This window comes from Phacochoerus africanus, chromosome 1 (assembly GCF_016906955.1).
Source record: "Phacochoerus africanus isolate WHEZ1 chromosome 1, ROS_Pafr_v1, whole genome shotgun sequence".
Classification (NCBI taxonomy): Eukaryota; Metazoa; Chordata; class Mammalia; order Artiodactyla; family Suidae; genus Phacochoerus; species Phacochoerus africanus.
Window position 1 is genome coordinate 36628889 of NC_062544.1, and position 20805 is coordinate 36649693.

Consider the following 20805-nt stretch of genomic DNA (forward strand, 5'->3'; position numbering starts at 1 on the left):
ACATTATCTTAAGGGGAAAAGGGCATTGATGAATTTTAATCCCTCAATAAGATTTTTGGGCAATTTCCAACATTTACTTAATGTTAGCTTTTATTAAAAATATAATGCTAAATAACCTTCTTGTGAATGACTACTTTTTGTTCAAACATTATATAAACAAATTTAGACTCTAAAATAGGGTAGAGGCAAGTAACAATAACAATGTGGTAAATGCTTTGCAGAAATTATATCTCATTTAACCCTCATGAACATTCTAAAAGTAGGTACTATCATTATCTTCCTTCTTCAGATAAGAAACTTGAGGTTCAAAGAAGTTATAGAGTTGACAGTGACGGCCTTTCTGACTTCTAACCACTATGCTATACTTTGTCTCTAGTGTGTGAATTATGTAACATCAGCTGTAAACAATGGTGCAGAATGCAATCTAATCTCATTTTATTATATATTTATTTTTTTAAATAAAAGAAGGAAAATCTGTGAACATCAGACAACCTGTGTTGGAGTCACTTACACGTGCTAGTATATATTTCTTTATTCATGTTTTTAAGTATTATGCAACAGGATTGTATTAAATGTTTGTGGCATGACTCCTTTCATTTAACATTTCTCAAAAGTTCTAAAATAAGATCAGTTTTCCAGTTGTGCTAAGTTTGTTTTTTCCCCTTTTCCATCATAAAATCCAGCTGCTTAGGACAAAGTGAAACCATTTTTATTGAACCAGTAGAGGGAGCCAATACACTAATGATGTCTGCATGTCTACGACTTAAAACATGTGGGAATATATTTATGAAGAGGGAGGAAAATAAAATCTTCAGAATCCCTCTTAAAGAAAGCTATTGAAAATTCTATAGAAATGACATTCTCTGATATGATGTTAAAAGTGAAAAGGACTAAATAGGGTACTATTCAAAGTAATAGTCCAGGTAAAAACTTTTAAAGTTAACCTCCACTGGGAATCCATCATTAACAAAATAAAACTTTAACTACTAAATGTTATTACCTAGGTGTGTTTCTAAAAATGTAAAAATAGTATAAGCTGAGTGACATAGGAGCTCATAATACCATTAATATGATTTTAGAAAAAAGAAAAATTCAAAGTTAAAATGAATGACTTACTTGAAACACACAACAGAAATACATAGCATTCCATCATTTTTAGAATAAATAAATATCTCAGGGAATATATTTATGAAGGCAACTTTAGATAAGTTGATCATATATATCATAGAAGCCTGAGATAACTGGACACAAACCTTTCCAAAGATGGTATGCTTATTGTTAAGTTCATCTGCTCGACCCAATGTAAAGAAAAACTGGCTGCCGTTATCATGAGGACCAGCATTTGCCATGGCAACCAGTCCTCTCCGATTAAAACGCAACCGTGAGTGGAATTCATCCTGAAGCATTTAAAAAAAAAAAAAAAAAGAACAAAAAAAGATTTAGTGAATGATCTTGGTTATAAGACCCTTCATATTCAGCTAACAAGCAAAGTCCCATACAACTTTTAATCACAAATGTTTAAGTTAACTGATTTTCATATATAATAAAATCTAATATCTACAGTTCCTTCAGTTCTATCAAACTTGACTTCACTTAGCTTGTAAATATCTTCTAAATATACTCAGCCACAAATTTAGCCTATTTTGAAGAAAGCTTCCTCTTTACTGAAAGGGAATGGATTACTAAGACTCACTCCCCTATTCTGCCATCCCTCAAAGTCATCTAAGCTTTCAGAACCTTCTATTTCTCTCCAGAATAACTAGTTTTGAGTCACTGCAGAGTCTTCAACTATTCCCTTCCTAACCTTGATCTAAATGTCATGAAACAATTGTTTTCTCACTTTTCTCACTCAAGGAATCCAGCATGGTTGTGTTATGCATTTTACTGTGTTTGAAAATTCTAAGTTGAATCTTTGAATTGGCACAGGTTTCCATTTGTCAGTTTACAAAACAGCAGAAGCAAGTCATTCTAAGGTGGTTTTCTTGCTATAATGCTACACATTAGTCTCTTAGTTAATAACATTTCTATCAAGATCTCATACTAGACTCATGTCTAATACAGCCATGTTATGTAATCAATGTTTTTCAGAAGAGAAGTTCTTTTCCTTCATAAATTCTTCTCAAGAGATCTGAATTCAAAGGGTCTTAACTCTGGACATTCTATTAAAAAGGACCTTATTGGGGAGTTCCCATTGTGGCTAAGCAGTAATGAATCCAATTAGTATTCATGAGGATGTGGGTTCAACCCCTGGCCCTGCTCAGTGGGATCCGGAGATGCCTTGAGCTGTGGTGTAGACCAGAGACACAGCTCAGATCCTGTATTGCTATGGCTTAGGCTAGCAGCTGCAGCTCCAATTCAACCCCCAGCCTGGGAACTTCCATATGTCATGGCGTGGCCCTCAAAAGACCAAAAAAATGAACTTATTGAAAAATTTACAAAGATAACTTTATTACCTAATCATAACAAGCAAAAAAATCTCAATTTAGAAAGGAACTGTCACAAAGAGCTATTCTGTCACACCAAACAACAAAATAAAAGAATGTTTCCTACTGTATGGAGGCTCTATAATGAGAAATCTCAATTTTGTAAAATACAGAATACTCTAACAGTAACATTTAGGGCTTTTTTAAAAAAAGCATTTCCTATATTTTTCATGCCACTATCATATGAAAATTAAAGCAAACAGTTCAAGTAGTTTTCAAGAGTCATACAGCAACCTAGTATAAAATTAAAGGAAACTCCAGATACTCTATCCCATTAGTATCAATGTGAAGTTTTCAAAATTTCACATATTTTATGAGGTACTGATGTTTATTCATTCAGATAATACCACTACCATCAGATTAAAAAATAACCTAGCTTTAGCTTTTACTTGAACTAACTCTTAATCTCAATATCTTAACTATGACATTAATTCTTTTTCTTTCTAGATCTATGTTGGCAGTTAACAAAGCACTGGCCTATTCTTGATTATCTCTCACACTCTTTTCTAATATTTTCTATGTTGTTTCTTCCTTCTGTTTTCCTTGTGATCTCTTGCTATGAAAGAAATGTTGTGCTACAAAGGTGTACCATGTACAATTTAGAATGAATTCAGCTATGGTCTAAATTGTGTCCCCCACAAAATTCCTATGTTGAAGCTCTAACTCCCAATATGACTGAACTGGCGATAGAGCCTGTAAGGAGATGAAAAAGGTTAAGTGACTTCATAAGGGTGAAGTCCTAATCCATTAGGGCTGCTGCCCTTATAAGAAGAGGAAGAGTCAGCAGAACTCTCTGCCTTCACCGTTTGAGACACAGCACGGCAGCCATTTGCAAGCCAAGAAGAGAATCATCACAGGAACTGAATGCCAGCACCTTGATCTTGGACCTCCCAAGCCTCCAGAACTGTGAGAAATAAATTCCTATTGGTTAAGCCACCCAGTCAGAGGTATTCTGTTATAGCATTTCAAGCAGATAATATGGTGTTAAATAAAATGTTTTAAAATAGTATGGCATGGCAGTTTCCATCATGGTACAGCGGAAATGAATCCAACTAGTATCCATGAGGATGAGGGTTCATTCTCTGACCTCACTCAGTAGGTTATGGATCCAGTATTGCTGTGAGCTGTGGTGTAGGTTGCAGGTGCAGCTTGGATCTGGAATTGCTATGGCAATAGCATAGGCCTGTGGCCACAGCTCCAATGTGACCTCTAGCCTGGGAACCTCCATATGCTGCAGGTGTGGCCTTAAGAACCAAAAAAATAAAAATAAAAATAAAAAATAAAAAATAGGATGGCATGTGCAATGTTCTAAAAAATATATATATATACAGAGCTACAGAGATCAGATACAGTCAAATATCAGGAAATATGTTATATGGTCTTTTGTCTGACATATTTTATTCACTACCACCTTTAACTCCACCTGAATTTAATCTAGGGTAAAAGGCTGTGATAAGAAAACTTAGAAAGAATGCTTGATGGGGTAAGTCCCCCTCTTATACTGTATAATCTTAAATATGTGATAAAATTGATTTTGTGCATGAACATGAAATGCATTTTCTTCTTGTGTGGCATAATCATTTTCAATTAAGCAACCCAGGCTGACTTAAAAATAAATAATAATAAAAATTCACTCTCACCTTGAATGGAGCCCCATAAATAGACTCTCCACCAGTCCCTGTGCCAGTAGGATCTCCCCCTTGGACTATAAAACCAGGTACAACTCTATGAAATATGGTATTGTCATAATATGCTGGAAAAAAATTAAAAGAATTAATCAATGTCTGAAACTTGGTGTAACTGAAGTTATCAGAGTTAATATAATATAATATAGTCACAAGATTTTTCCCCCAGAATGTTAAATAGGCTTCTAAACCAAAATTTTTTTCTTCCCTTATTATAAAATATCTCCTTGCAACTCAACAACAACAACAAAAAAAAACATGAACCCAATTGAAAAATGGGCAAAAGACCTAAATAGACATTTCTTCAAAGAAAACATATAGATGGCCAACAGGCATATGAAAAAGTGCTCAACATCACTAATTATTAGAGAAATGCAAGTCAAAACTACAATAGGTACCAACTCATACCAGTAAGAATGGCCATCATTAACAAGTCTACAAATAACAAATGCTGGAGAGGGTGTAGAGAAAAAGTACCCTCCTTCACTGCAGATGGGAATGTAAATTGGTACAACTACTATGAAAAACAGTATGGAGGTACTTCAGAAAACGAAATATAGAACCACCACATGATCCGGTAATCTCACTGCTGGGCATATATCCAGAGAAAACTTTCATTGAAAAAGATACATGCACCCCTATGTTCACTGCAGCACTATTCACAATAGCTAAGACATGGAAACAACCTAAATGTTCACTGACAGATGAATAGATTAAGAAGACGTGGTATATATACACATTGGAATACTACTCAGCCATTAAAAAACAACAAAATATGCCATTTGCAGCAACATGGATAGAACTAGAGATTCTCACACTATGTGAAGGAAGCCAGAAAGAAAAAGACAAATAACATATGATATCACTTTTTTTGTGGAATCTAAAATATGGAACAGATGATCCTATTAAAAAAAAATAGAAACAGATCATAGCCAAGGAGAGCAGACTTGAGGTTTCCAATGGGGGCAAAGAGGAGGGAGTGGGATGGATGGGCATTTTGGGGGTTTTCTGAATGCAAACTGCTACATTTGGAATGGATAGGTGGTGGGGCTCTATGGTACAGCCAGGGAAATGTGCATGAATGAGTCACTTCGCTATACAACAGAACTTGAAGAAACACTGTAAATCAACCACAGTTTAATAATAATAATTTAAAAAAGAAAAAATATCAACTGAAACAGGACAATATCTGTAGAACCAAGGTAGTTGTTGTCTTATATCTACTTCCAGGAGTCTCTCAAATCCTGGATTTAAATTTCCAAAATTACAGAGTTTGGTATAGATCTATGGTTCTCAACTGGGGGGTGGAGGGGAGCAGCAATTTTGCTCCCTAGGAGACACACGTCAATATCTGGAAATACTCAGTTGTCATATATGAGAGATGTTACTGGCGTCTAGTAGGTAGAGGTCAGGGATACTAGAAAACATCCTACACAGTACAGGAAGGATCCTCAACAAAGAATTATTGGCCCGAAGTGTCAGCAGTGCTGGAGACTGAGAAACTCTTAATAGAGGTAAATCAGTTGTTTCCTAATGGTTCCTCTTCTCCCTATAAAAAATTAATTTATAGGAGTTCCTGTCATGGCTCAGTGATTAACGAATCCAACTAGGAACTATGAGGTTGCAGGTTCGGTCCCTGACCTTGCTCAGTGGGTTAAGGATCCAGCATTGCCGTGAGCTGTGGTGTAGGTCGCAGATGCGGCTCAGATTCCACATTGCTGTGGCTCTGGCATAGGCCAGTGGCTACAGCTCCGATTAGATCCCTAGCCTGGGAACCTCCATATGCCGCAGGAGCGGCCCAAGAAATGGCAAAAAGACAAACAAACAAACAAGAAAAAAAACAAAAAAACAATTAATTTATACAAACAACAAGCCCAAAATATACCAAAATTACTAATTATACGTCTAGCACAATCAATGCACGCTTCTCAAGAAATTTTCAACAAATAAAACAGATAATTAATACAATATACAGTTGAGTACAATGAGGGTCTCAGTAAATCTGTTAATTTAAGAAAATTATTCTACATTGTTTGGAAGCCATAAACAAACAAGAGAAATCATATATGATTTCCTAATTGGTTGAGATGGAGTCAGTTTCTGAGTATAGTCATAATTCAATCACACACTGAAGACTACAAAGCAGAGAGATGGAAAGGGCATAGTTCCCTGAAGACTGTACTGAGCTGCTGAACTGCCTGATAGCAGATTTCTTATCAAAGAGGATGATAAATGACTTTATTATTTAAATAATTTTGAATTGAGTCTTCTGTTATTTGAAAGTGAATACAACCTAACTCACTCAATACTTACCCAGTGCCTACTGTGGGTCAGGAAATGTACTGACACAATTACTGATATAATTCGTAAAGTACCAATTACATGGATACCTGGTGACACTTTATGAATCAAAACGTGACTGTGGTTTATCATAATTCCCCAAAGGACTTCAATATTGTGACTTTTAGGCACACTCATAATTATTTACATTTGCAAGCTATAACTGGAAATTAAATTAACATTAAAAAATGTAATTTACAACTAACAGTTGTAAATTACTGAGCCAGTACAGAGGATGGACTGGAAAAAGTAGAAAGGAAGATTAACTGCTATTTTTTTCGATCCCTTCTACCAGTCAAGAGCTGTTGGGCAATATTCACAAGAACTCCCCAGTACAGTCAAGTTCTCCTTGGTTACAGATAGAAACTGTAAAAACCAAGAAGTGTAAAAGTATCTCTCCCGTATCCCTAAGTAACCATTTACTCAGATTAACACTGTATATAGCAATCAGGAGTTCTGAGTCCTGTCTTTTGTTAGCTGCACAAGCTTAAATTCAATTTTCATTTCTTTTCTTTGCTTTTTTAAATTGACAATTGACATATAATATTATACTAGTTTCAGTTGTACAACATAATGATTCAATATTTGTATATACAGTGAAATGATCACAGACAATAAATCTAGTTAACATCCATCGCCATACACAGTTAACAAAATTTTTTTCTTGTGATAACTCTTAAGATCTACTCTTAGCAACTTCCAAATATGCAATACAGTATTATTAACTATAGTCACCACGCTGTATGTGTAATTTCCTCATTATAAAACTAATAATAAAAATTAACTCAGTGTTGTTCTGAAGATTAAATAAGATAATGCAGAGGCAACCTATAAATTTTCAAGTTCAACACAAATGTAAGGAAAAACTTTAATATTTTCACTTAAATTCCACAAATTCATGTTCAAATTTGAATATAAAACACACTGCAGATTTTACCAAAAAATAAAAATAATCCTTTAGGCCTGTAATATGTAGTCAATCAACAGTTTTTGAGCACATGATCAGATTTATTTTTTCAAAGGATCATTTAAACTCCACTACAAAGAACTGATGGGAAGAAACAAGACTGGATAGAGAAAGAGCATCTGCTGTCCCAAGAGTCAAAACATGACTATGGCTTATCTTGAGATGCGCAGATTCAAGACTTCTCTAGGAAGCATGATCTGTAAGAGTTAGAGGTCCATTAGATGTGGGAGAAGGTGGATATGAAAAGGGTCTTTCGAACTTGGGCTTTCAAGTTTTTAAATTTCCCACCTTATTTCTTTTTCCTATTTTCCATTAAGTCCTTCAATGATGTTGGTGTTTTACTTTGTTTCTTTTTTTTCCCTAATGATATTCTTATTGGATGAATGAAATATTATAATATTATATATAAAATTTTCTATAATTTCTCTGCACATGATTTTGTATTCTATCAGCTGGAATTTCAAATTTCCACATAATTTCTATATCTACTATTTCTACTTCCTTTTACTTTATTAATAATCACTGTTGAACTATGCATTTATGGTTACCTTCTAGCTTACTTAGTGCTATTAAAGATTTTTCTGCTTGTAATAATGTGTGACTTCCTTTTTAAATGTTTTAGTATCATTCCCCTAAGTATTTTGAAGAGACTTTATTATTTCATTATGCGTGTTCATAATATGCTCCTGAGTTTTCTCCACTAGTGAAAAAATAAATTTGCATGTATCTCAATATGAAATAAAGTTTCTATTTGGCTGCTATGCTTTTGCTATTTGTCATTAAAGTTTTATTTCTGGCTGTACAATGTTTGGCTGTTACAATATATTTTGACTGAATATATTTCTGCCCAACTACATATGGGAATTTATATTTGCATTTTAAAATCATTTATATGTTTCCTCTGGAATTCTGTGTTTTGTGTTTAATTTTGTAAATATTATTTTATTATATTATTAATAACTTTTTATTTAAAACTCCTTTGTGAGCTATTTTAGTATCAAGTTTTTTTAAACAAATATTTCGGCTTCATAAAGATAACTTCCTTTAATTTCTTACTATACACTTATTTTTGTCACTTCTAGAGACTTATTAAACTCTTGTTAAAGGAGAAAGAGGATAAATACAAGTGGTGAAGCATGGACCTTGAGGAGACAGGGCTGAAGTAAAAATAGAAGAGTTAATAGTCATATACAGTATAAAAAATTTGATTCTCTTATCTATTTCTCTTTTTGCTCCCAGCTTTCTTATGCAGACCTGAATTTTACTTCTTCCTCATACTTCAGAGGAACTAATAAAATTATCAAAGACAAGCTTCCCTTTCCTTCTCTTCTTTTTAACCTTTTTAAAAAAAATTTCACTCATTTCAACAGTCTTTAAAAATCTTCACCTAACTATCCTGCAAAGACCAGATATCCAAGATCAAGTTTATGTAACTGATCTTTTATTTTCCTAAACACTAAAAACTCCAAGACACAGAAAGACAAATATTATTTGTTCTCAATTACATGTAGAACCTAAAAAAGTTACACTCATAGAACCAGAGAGTAGAATGGCAGTTGCCAGAGGCTGAGGTAGGATGGGGTGGGGGAAATGGGCAAATGTTGTTCAAAAAGAGACAAATCTTAAAAGGAAGAAATTCTGGAGATCCAAGGTACAGCATGGTGATTGAAGTTAATAATACAATATCATATACTAGAAATTTGTACATCTCATGTTTTCACCACATACACACAAAAAAAGGTAATTCTGTAAGATGATGGATGTGTTATTTACATCAGTGTGGTAATCATTTCTCAATGTATATGTATATTAAATCATCACATGGTATACCTTTTAAAAAATCACGCTGTAAAACCTAAATACATACAATTTTTGTCAATGATACCTAAGTAAAGCTGAAATTAAAAAAAAAAAAGATTAAGAACTTCCCTTTAACTGTGAACACCATTTTAATTGAGAGCCATGGCTGAGGCTGTGTTCCACTTGCTCATTTTTAATATTTGCTTTTTAATTTGGAAAACATGTCTTTTTTTTAATATTGATGTAAATGTTACAAGATCTAGAAATAGCATGACTTCTTTAAATGATATAATCAGAGTATTAAAATGAGGCTCTTGGAATTAAATTTTTACTCAGGAGGATCTTTATTTAAATTAGTCTTCCCAGGCTTCTTGATAGCCTTTGCAAATTTAATAACTCTATTTCTCACCTTTCAATTAAGAGAATTGCTCTGGTTATTTTTTTCTTATTCTTTTCCTATTCTTTTTTTTTTTTCTCTTTGTATTTGCATAAATAGGGAAATAATTTTTTGATGTTGTAATTAAGTTTCATCATCACCTAACTTAAGAACCTTAGTTCTTCTTTCATCATTATAGTATATCCAGATGTTTTCTGTTTCTTCCATTCACCTGGTCATGGATTATAATTTACCATTTATTCTAATGTTTTTGTACTTTCACTCCTCTGTAAAATTTGAGCTTTTGATTCTTCAAAACTTCTTTCCAGAAACAAGTCTGTCTTTTTGGGTCTACTGTGTTTCTCAGCTCTGTTGACAGTTATTCGAGGCTTCTCTGACTGAATGACCTGTCTGACTCAATTTCCTTCCTGCCTGCCATACCAATTATTAATAATGGTCTTTACAGATGTCTTCTTTTCTCTTTTTCTTTTGTGTCAATTCAATTTTTTTGTTTGTTTGTTTGGGGAAATGTTTTTGTTTTAATTTTGTTGTTGTTTTTGTAATTAATTTTCATCTGGGTAGTTTTATTCCTTAAATCTTTCCCTGGTAATTATCTATTTGTCTAATTATCTATTTGGAGAACTCTCATTGTACCCTACCACTGGCCATTTTGTACTCTCACATCTGGCTTTTGACTCAAAATGCTGTTTTCTGATACTCTGATTAACCTTCTCTATCTCTAAAACTCAGGTATAATATAGAAGACAATGACTGGCCACCTTTGGAGATATCTGAAACTATATTCTGAAAGTCAACAAGTTATAAATACTTGGACTATTTAGCTCTATAAAGGAATATTCTGAAGGGGAAAACATTCAAGTGGATGTAATTCTGTAAAGTTTGTTAGAAAAAAAAATAGTCACTTCATTATTCAAATCTAAGTATTACTAGTGACCTTGATAATACCATCACTTTTCCATCCACTGCTGGATGGAAAACTTTGTAGAGAAAGCAGAATTTTGAATAGATATTAATTGAGTGGGTTGACTTGAACAGTGAAGAAGGGAAGAGAAAGTACTCCAAAAAGGCAAGTGAGGTATGAGAAGATTCAGGATATGAAGGAGGTCTAAGTGAAAATGGGAAGGAACTTCTCAGGAAATGAAGATAATAGTCAATTGAAACCATGAGAATATTTAGTACAATGAAAAATAAAGTTGGAAAGCTAGGAAGACAAGCTGCCTGAGGATTCAACTACCATATGAATATAAGTAAGGGTAAAAAGATGAAAGATAAGAGAAAGGAAGACCAGGTAAAAGGCAATTACAATCATGTAGGTGTCAAATAAGGCAGTTTGGGAAAGAAACTGGCAAATTTGGTTTTATACTGGTTTAGTTTCAGCTGACAGTGGAAGATTTGAGTAGAAAAATCCACTAGGCAATCAGATATGTAAATTAGAGCTCAGAAGAGAAGAGATGGCTAGAATTCTAAATCAGTCACTTGGTTAGAAGTAGAGACAATAGAGAACTAGGGGCAACATTAGGGAATACCTATATTTTGAGGATGAAAGAAAGAAGTGAAAATAGCAAAGAAAACCAAAAAGATCAAATTATTATTTGGTGAGATAAAGTTCTCCGTTAAAGACATACAGATTCATCTCCTCTCTCCATTTCCTGACACATAGCTCAAGACCATTTCACTCACATCAACTCCTTTCACTTATTACAATTTAGCACCAGTCTTTCATGTTGTGGAAAAATATACTGCAGTTTATTTTTAAATTAACAAAATTTCTCCTCTAGAATAAAATTCAAGAATTATAGGAGTTCCCGTCGTGGCGCAGTGGTTAACGAATCCGACTAGGAACCATGAGGTTGCGGGGTTCGGTCCCTGCCCTTGCTCAGTGGGTTAACGATCCGGTGTTGCCGTGAGCTGTGGTGTAGGTTGCAGACGTGGCTCGGATCCTGCGTTGCTGTGGCTCTGGCATAGGCCAGTGGCTGCAGCTCCAATTAGACCCCTAGCCTGGGAACCTCCATATGCCGCTCAAGCGGCCCAAGAAATAGCAAAGAGACAAAAAAAAAAAAAAAGAATTATGATTACCTTCCAGACAAAGCTGAATGAAATTTCTGCAAGCTTTAGGAGCTTCTTTTGACCACAACTCTATGTCGATATCTCCAGCTGTAGTTTTCAATAAAACCTGTAGGAGCATATAAAATCATTATGTTAAATTATCATTTTGCTTAATCATTAGTTGATCAGCTGCTCAACTTAGAGTATTCACTATTGAATTTTCAATTTTAAAATAAAAATTAGAAACGTTGCTTGGTTTTGGTTGTTATACTTTAAAAAGTTCAAATATTCAGTGCAAGTCATTGTACATTTATATTTTTCAAATACCATATTCAGAAATAGTTCAGGCTTTAAGAAAAAATAGGATATATGTTTGTTTAATATTTTTATGTATTTTATTAACTGTTTTTTATCTCTTAATTGTGCAAGTGACATATACTTTTAATAACAAAAAAAGTCATTCATTTAAAAATCAATAATATAAACTTATTCTAATTTTAAAAGCTTCCCACAGTATTTCTTCCAACAAAATCACGCAGCAAGTTAAGAAATTAAAGAATGGGGATCCCATGAAATTGTAGCACTATAAGACAATTTTACAATTACCCTTTAACATGTAAACACTCACTTTTTCTTTCAAAAATCACACCATTCCTAATTTACAAAGGAACATTCTTAATCTAATTCTGGTGTCCTAATATTACCACCTTCCATAAATAGATCCTTTGATAGCCTCCTTTCTACAACTCATGAAGGCGATTACTCTTCCGTGCAACAAGCCATCTTGCAACAACCAAAATCCCTACTAAAACAGCTTATAACTGTCTTATTAATAACCACAAATAATCAGAAAGAACATAAGGCTCTAAATTTGAACATTGTGGCACAGCTGGAATCCAACTTCTCTAGTATGACTTCCCCTACACACACCTCCACAGTGTGCCAAAGTGGATCAGAGTCAATCTGTGATCAATCATCAGTGATTTATAACCATCACAATAGGCTTTTGACACAACTGCCTTTCAGTTTCTGTTTCAGAAGCCCAAATTACACTGACATAATTTATATAACATTGATGAATTTACTGTATCTTTTTTACCTTTCACTGACTACCTAGTTCTCTTATAATTATACTTCAATGACTATAGGGGTGAAGGAAGTGAAAATAATCTATATTGTGGTAGCTTTTATAAAGGTATCCCTAACCCTTAAAGAAACATAAAAGAACTAGAAATGCAAATGTACATGATTTTCTCAATCCATTACACTTCCTCTACAAAATTAAAGGAACATTTGTTGAGTGTCGTTAGATGCTGTGCCAGACACTTTATATATTCTATCTTATTTAATCCTCACCTACAAGGTAGATATCATTACGTCAATTTTACTTATGAAGAAACAGAGACTCAGATGAAGTAACTTTATCCATGGTCTCAGAGCAAACAATGTAACCCAAAGACTATCTGTTGCAAAGCCTATCTGCTGCAAAGCCTACACTTTTTCTATCCCACATACTGCCTCCACCAAGTGCCCATAAATCCCATACTATACTGGAAAAATAGTCCATCAAGTTTTAGGGTTCCACCACATGTTGCAAAAGAAATTCCCAAGTTACCCTGGTCACAACTGATTTCAGTAGAGAACAGTACCTAAGTCTAAAGCAATCATATATTGATTCGACATAAGCAAGGCCTTCTAACTTGGACTGGCATGAAACAATGCCCAAAAGAGATACTCCGTATTGGGTGGTGTCAAACAAATCCAACTGGATTTTTATTCTACTGGAAAGTACACATTTGGAAGGTAAACTGAGAAGCTGAGTAACTCCTTCTGCCTCAGCTTATATCTAGAACAACACTGTGTAACTCCTTCCAATTTTCCATGAGGCATAACATACATCTAATCTTACAAGTATAGTATACCTAAAAAACATCCTGTCCTACCTCATTATCCCCATGTATACTCAAAATTAAGTGCTATTATTCAAGGGAAACTAGACGTGTCCTCTCCTGCTTGCAACTCTAAAGCAGTGATCTCCAAGCTTTCCAATAAGTATGCCTCCCACTTAGCAAAGAAGAAAAGGAGGTGGGAAGAGACGTATGGACACACACCCAGAATACGTATACTTACATAACATGTAATACCACATTATCTTTTTTTTTCTTTTTCTTTTTTTTGTCTTTTTTGCTATTTCTTGGGCTGCTCCCGCGGCATATGGAGATTCCCAGGCTAGGGGTCGAATCGGAGCTGCAGTCTCCGGCCTATGCCAGAGCCACAGCAACGCGGGATCCGAGCCGCGTCTGCAACCTACACCACAGCTCACGGCAACGCCGGATCATTAACACACTGAGCAAGGGCAGGGACCGAACCCCACAACCTCATGGTTCCTAGTCGGATTCGTTAACCACTGCGCCACGATGGGAACTCCGTACATTATCTTAATATTATAAAAGAGTCACATAAAATAAACATTTTAAAAGATTACTTAAAAACAATATTTTCAAGCAATTCTTAATTTTTTTTACTAGTGGTACAAAGAAACTTTTTAAAATAACAGTTCTCAGTTCTACTGAATTGTAATTCACATATCAGAGTACACACCCTTTTAAATTGGTTTTTAGTATAATCCAGAGTTTTAGCATAATGCAACCATCACCATTTCTAATTCCAAAACATTTCATTACCCCAGAAAGAAATCCTGTGCTCATTAACACTCATTAACAGTCACTCCATATTTCCTCCTACTCCTATCCTTTGGCAATCTGCTTTCTGCCTCTTTGGAATTTCCTACTGAACATTTCATATTCAGGCATACCTCAAAGATATTGCAGATTTGATTCCAGACCAGTACAATGAAGTGAATATTGCAATAAAGTGAGTTACATGAAGTTTTTGGTTTCTCAGGGCATACAGAAGTTATGCTTACTCTATATTGCAGTCTATTAAGTATGCAATGGCATTATGTCTAAAAAAAACCAATATGCATACCTTAATTTTAAAATACTAAATGAAATAATAATACTTTATTACTAAAAACTGCCAACCCACACATAAGCCTTTAGCAAGTCATAATCTTTTTGTGGGAGAGGGTTTGAAATGTTGCAAGAATTATCCAAAATATGATACAGAGACACACACAAAGTGAACAAATGGCTATCAGAAAAATGATGCCAAGAGATTTGCTTTCATATGTATAGCTGAATTACTTTGCTGTACACATGAAACTAAAATAACATTGTAAATCAACTATGCTTCAATTTAAAAAAGAAGAAGAATTGAACAACCAATGGATCATTGAAGAAATCAAAGGAGAAATAAAAAAAAATACCTAGGCACAGAAATACTACATATCAAAAATTAAGAAATGAAAAGAGAAGGTCAGGGTAATATAGCCCTACCTCAAGAAACAAGAAAATCTAAATCTAACTGCACCTAAAGGAACCAGAAAAGACAAATGAAGCTCAAAGTTAGCAGAAGGCATGAAATAATAAAGATCAGATGGAAATAAATGAAATAGAGACTAAAAAAAACAAAAGAAAAGATCACTGAAACTAAGAGCTAGTTCTTTGAAAAGATAAACAAAACTGGCAAGCCTTTAATCAGACTCATGAAGAAAAAAGAGGGAGCTCAAATAAATAAATTCAGAAATGAAAGAGAAGTTACAATTGCTATAACACAAATATACAGGAGCATAAGAGACACTTTGAACAATTATTTGCCAACATATTGGACAACCTAAAAGAAACGGATAAATTTCTAGAAACATACAATCTTCCAAGACTGAATCATAACAAAATAGAAAATAGGAATAGACCAATTACTATTAAGGAGACTGAATCAGTAATCAAAAACTCCCAGCAAACAAAAGTACAGAACCAGATGGCTTCACTGGAGAATTCTACCAAACACGCAAGAAAGACTTAATACCTATTCTTCTCAAGCTCTTCCAAAAAATTAAAGAGGAGAGAACATTTCCAAATTCATCTTACAGAGCCAGTATTACCCAGATATCACAACCACGGCCACCACAAAAAAAGAAAATTATAGGCCAATTGCCCAGAAAAACACATATGCAAAAATTCTCAACAAAATATTAGCAAACCAAATGCAATGGGACATTAAAAGAATTACACATGATGATCGAGTTGGATTTATCCCAAGGATGCAAAGGTGGGTCAATATCTGCAAATCAACTAATTAACAAAGTGAAAGACAAAAATCATATGGTCATCTCAATGGATGTAGATAAAGCTTTTTAACAAAATTCAACATCCATTTATAGTAAGACGTCTCAACAAAGTGGGTACAGAAGGAATGTACCTCAACATGATCAAAGCCCTATATGACAAAAACCACAGCTAATATCATACTTAATGGTAAAAAACTGAAAGCTTCTCCAAGATCACGAAGAAGACAAGGATGCCCACCCTCCCTACTTTCATTCAACACAGTACCACAAGTCCTAGCCACAGCAATTAGGCAAGACAAATAATGCAAGGCATCCAAATTGGAAAGGAACAAATAAAACTGTCACTACTTGCAGCTGACATGATACTATACAGAACTTTAAGGATTCCAGGAAGAAAAAAAAAACTGTTAGAAGTAATTAATGAATTCAGTTAAACTGCAGGACACAAAATTAATGTACTAAAGTCTGTTGTGTTTCTATACACTAATAATGAACTAACAGAAGGAGAAATTAAGAAAAGAATCCCATTTATAATTGCACCTGAAAAACAAAAAAAAACTAGCAATAAATTTAACCAAGAAGGTAAAAGATCTGTACACTCAAAACTATAAGACATAGAATAAGAAACCAAAGAAGATAAAATAAGTGGAAAGATATTTTGTGCTCATGGATTGGAAGAATTAATATTGTTAAAATGTCTGAACTACCAAAAACTATCTATAGATTCAATGCAATCCCTATCAAAATTACAATGGCATTTTTCACGGAATTAGAACAAATAATTCTAAAATTTGTATGGAACCACAAAAGGCTTCAAATGGCCAAGCAATCTTGGGGGTGGGGAGAGGAGGGAATTATGCTTCCTGACTTAAAACTATAATACAAAGATATAGTAATCAAACAGTATGTATTGGCATAATAATAGATCAATGGAACAGAATAGGGAGCCCAGAAATACACACACACACACACACACACACACACACACACACACACAATCAATTAACTTACAACAAAGCAGGTAAGAATACACAATGGGAACAGGACAGTGTCTTCCATGAAAAAACTATGCTGGGAAAACTGGACAGCTGCATGTAAAAGAGTGAAACTGGAGCACTATCTTACAGCATACATTTAAAAAAAAATAACTCAAATGGATTAAAGACTTTAAGACCTGAAACCATAACAATTCTAGAAGAAAACATAGGCAGTAATCTCCCTGACATTGGATGTAGCAATTTCTTTAAAATATGATTCCAAAGGCAAGGGTAACAAAAGGACAAATAAACAAATGGGACTATATCAAACTAAAAAGCTTTTGCATAGCAAAGGAAACCATCAACAAAATGAAAAGGCAACCTACTGCATGGGAGAAGATATTTGCAAATTATGTATCTGATAAAGGGCTAATATTCAAAATATATAAAGAACTCAGTAACATAACAACAATCTGATTAAAAAATGGGCATAAGGATCTGAATAGACATTTTTCTAAAGACATACAGATGAGAAACAGGTACATGAAAAGATGGTCAGTATCACCAATCATCAGGTAAATGCAAATCAAATCCATGTTGAGGTATAACCTCACACCCACCAGAATGTCTATTATTAAAAAGACAAAAAAATAAATGTTGGCAAGTATGTGGAAATAAGAGACCCCTTGTGTACTGTTCCTAGGAATATAAATTAGTGCAGTTACTATGGAAAACAGTGTAGAGGTCCTCAAAAAATTAAAATTGAACTACCATATTATCCAGCAATTCCACTTCTTGGTATTTATCCAAAGATACGAAAACAATAATTAGAAAAGATATGCACACCACTATGCTCCCTGCAACACTATTTACAAGAGCCAACACATGGAAACAACCTAAGCGTCCAATGATGAATGAATATAAAGCAGGTGTGGTGTACCACATACACTAGATTACTACTACGTTATAAAAAAGAAAGGACTATTGCCATGGATGGAGCTTGAGGGTGAGGGGATTATGCTAAATAAAATGTCAGAGAAAGATAAATAACACATGATTCCACTTATATGTGGACTCTAAAAAACAAAACAAACAAAACCCAGACTCTTAACAGTCTTAGATACAGAGAAGAGACAGATGATTGTCAAAAGTGAGACAAGGTGGCGGTAAGTTGGGGATAGAATGGGTGAAGGGAATCAAGAGGTACAAGCATCCAAGTATAAAATAAATAAGTTATGGGGATGAAATGCACAGCAATGGGAATACAGTCAATAATATTGTATAACTTTATATGCTGACAGATGGTAACTAGACTTATTTTGGTGACCATTTTGAAATGTATTCAAATGTCAAATCACTATGGTGTATACATGAAACTAATGTAAAATGTCACATATACTTCAATAAAAAATAAAAATAAAAAACAGGGATACTAATAGTCTTATGGGTTTGTTGTCAGGGCAAAATGAGTTATTATACATAGACGGCTTACAACAGTACCTGACAAATAAGAAATGTTCAAAATATGGTAGCTCTTGTAATTATTTTTCTTATAAAATTTTTTGGCCACAGGAAACTTACACCTAGCAAAAAAGAATGCATATATGGTTGGGCCACTTTGCCTACCAGAGTTTCTTAATACTTTCACTGAATTAAAAAAGAAGGCACATGGCTCCTCCTTTGGCCATACATTCCTACTGCACATAACTACTTTGTCAGGCATCAGTGCCTCCTTTTCTTAAAGTTTACAAATAAGATAATACTTGGATAATAAAATGTTCTTAAGAATAAATATATAGGTTCAATACACAATTTAGTTTAAATCATCATAATATATGGAAATTACATCTTCAGTTGATAACTGGACTTCCCTTGTGGCTCACATCATCTTCAGTTGATAAGGAAATTTCTCTCACGTGGTCATTTCAGTGCCTCCTCTTCAAAGGCAAAATGCAGCATATTTATAGACTATTGACAGGGGTCAACCACAGGTATAATGTCAATTACTTTCTAAAATGACACTAGAGAAATTTTGTCTCATTTATTCAGAATATCTGTGAATCTGTTCAGTACCTAATGTGGCATTAGACAGTACAGGCACTAAACAAACATTTCTGCTCTAAAGTCTTTCCAGGCCAAAATTCTCAACAAGCTCTGTATGATACAAAACTTTGAAGTTTCCATATCTTCAGTCTTATGCCAGAAAAAGTCCCAAACTGGTTTTGAAGGAAAACTTGAGCCACACTTGATATTCTCCCTCAGCCCAATTCGATCAATGTATATTTAGCACAACTGACTCTATGATAGTAAGAACAATGCTGGTTTTTCTTTCTACTGCATACCTAAAACCTAGCATAGAGCCTGGCTTGTGCTATGTGCTCAATAAATATTTGTTGAATTAAACATTGCCTGTTTAGGCATCTATCTTTGCTAAAACTTCTCATCTTATCTTTTTTTTTGTCTTTTTTTGCTATTTCTTTGGGCTGCTCCCGCGGCATATGGAGGTTCCCAGGCTAGGGGTCTAATCGGAGCTGTAGCCACTGGCCTACTCCAGAGCCACAGCAACGCGGGATCCGAGCTGAGTCTGCAACCTACACCACAGCTCACGGCAACGTCGGCTCCTTTAACCCACTGAGCAAGGGCAGGGACCGAACACGCAACCTCATGGTTCCTAGTCGGATTCGCTAACCACTGCGCCATGACGGGAACTCCCTCAATCTTATCTTTATGACCATGTTGAATCTTTCCCCAGAGTAAAACTAAGTCTGCCCTTATACAGTAGCAGTATAACCTCAAGCCCACTGATGCTAATATTTCTCATAAGTTAAGAGATACAGTATTATTTCATCCATCCATCCATTCAATACATATTTGAACTCCTCATAACATGCATGTGTCAAGCACCATTCTAAATTCCTGTCTCTGCCTTCATAATGCCTGTGTTCTATGGGGGGAATAGTAGCGGGGGAGGATACAACAATAAATAAGTACTGTAGAAAAAACTAAAGAGGATAAGGGCCAGGGCATGCTGAGATGCAGGACATGAATGAGATTTTGCTATATTAATAGAGAGTTGATAGGAAAGGCCCCTCTGCTAAAATGACATTTGAATAGGCTAAAGAGTATACTAGAGAAAAGAATGGCAAGTGTGAAGGCCCTAAAAGGATGGGCAATATATTCAATCTTTACCAGTGTTTAGCAAGTGAGTGTGATACAACTCCCAAAAAACACTTGGAAATATGAAGAGACAGATACTCTGGGTTTTCACAATGATGTAGGGTAGAGGTGAGGGATGGGGAAGAAGTTCAAACAACAGAATTGAAAGAATTGCTCTGCCGAAATTACTAAGATTTTTGCTGGAGGTATCAATTACAGCATTTTTGGTTTTGTCTTCAAATTGCCTTCATTATATTACTAAATGTAAATCAACAAAACTGCATAAATAATTTGTGATACATGCTACAGAACTGTATCTGATGCAAATTTACTTCATCTTAATACACTTATACACTTTCATTTTCACTATTTTTTTCCATTATGCTGGTTCATCACATTTTGTGTCTGAAAGAGACTAGGTCTCACTTCAAGAATTCAGGTGAGGGAACATTCCTGGATATAATCAAAGCCATTTATGAGAAACCCACAGCAAATATAATACTCAATGGGGAAAAACTGAAAGCCTTCTCACTCAAATCTGGAACAAGACAGGGTGCCCACTCTCACCACTGCTCTTCAACATAGTTTGGGAAGTCCTAGCCACAGCAATTAGACAAACAAAAGAAATAAATGGCATCCATATAGGAAGAGAAGAGATAAAACTGTCACTGTAGGCAGATGACATGATACTATACATAGAAAACCCTAAGGACTCAACACAAAAACTACTTGAACTGATTCATAAATTCAACAAAGTAGCAGCGT

At 34.6% G+C, this 20805-nt stretch overlaps 1 protein-coding gene across 2 annotated transcripts in view; it reads right to left on the minus strand.

The window, feature by feature from the left end:
- The window catches only part of CWC27 (CWC27 spliceosome associated cyclophilin), a 254402-nt gene that overhangs the window by 230341 nt on the left and 3256 nt on the right, over positions 1–20805 (minus strand). For both annotated transcript variants that reach the window (XM_047753105.1, XM_047753024.1), the window contains exons 3-5: positions 11749–11845; positions 4124–4236; positions 1254–1397 (exon numbers count right to left, since the gene is read on the minus strand). In XM_047753105.1, coding sequence (XP_047609061.1) covers positions 1254–1397; positions 4124–4236; positions 11749–11845 — 354 coding nt within the window. The remainder of the gene's footprint in view (positions 1–1253; positions 1398–4123; positions 4237–11748; positions 11846–20805) is intronic.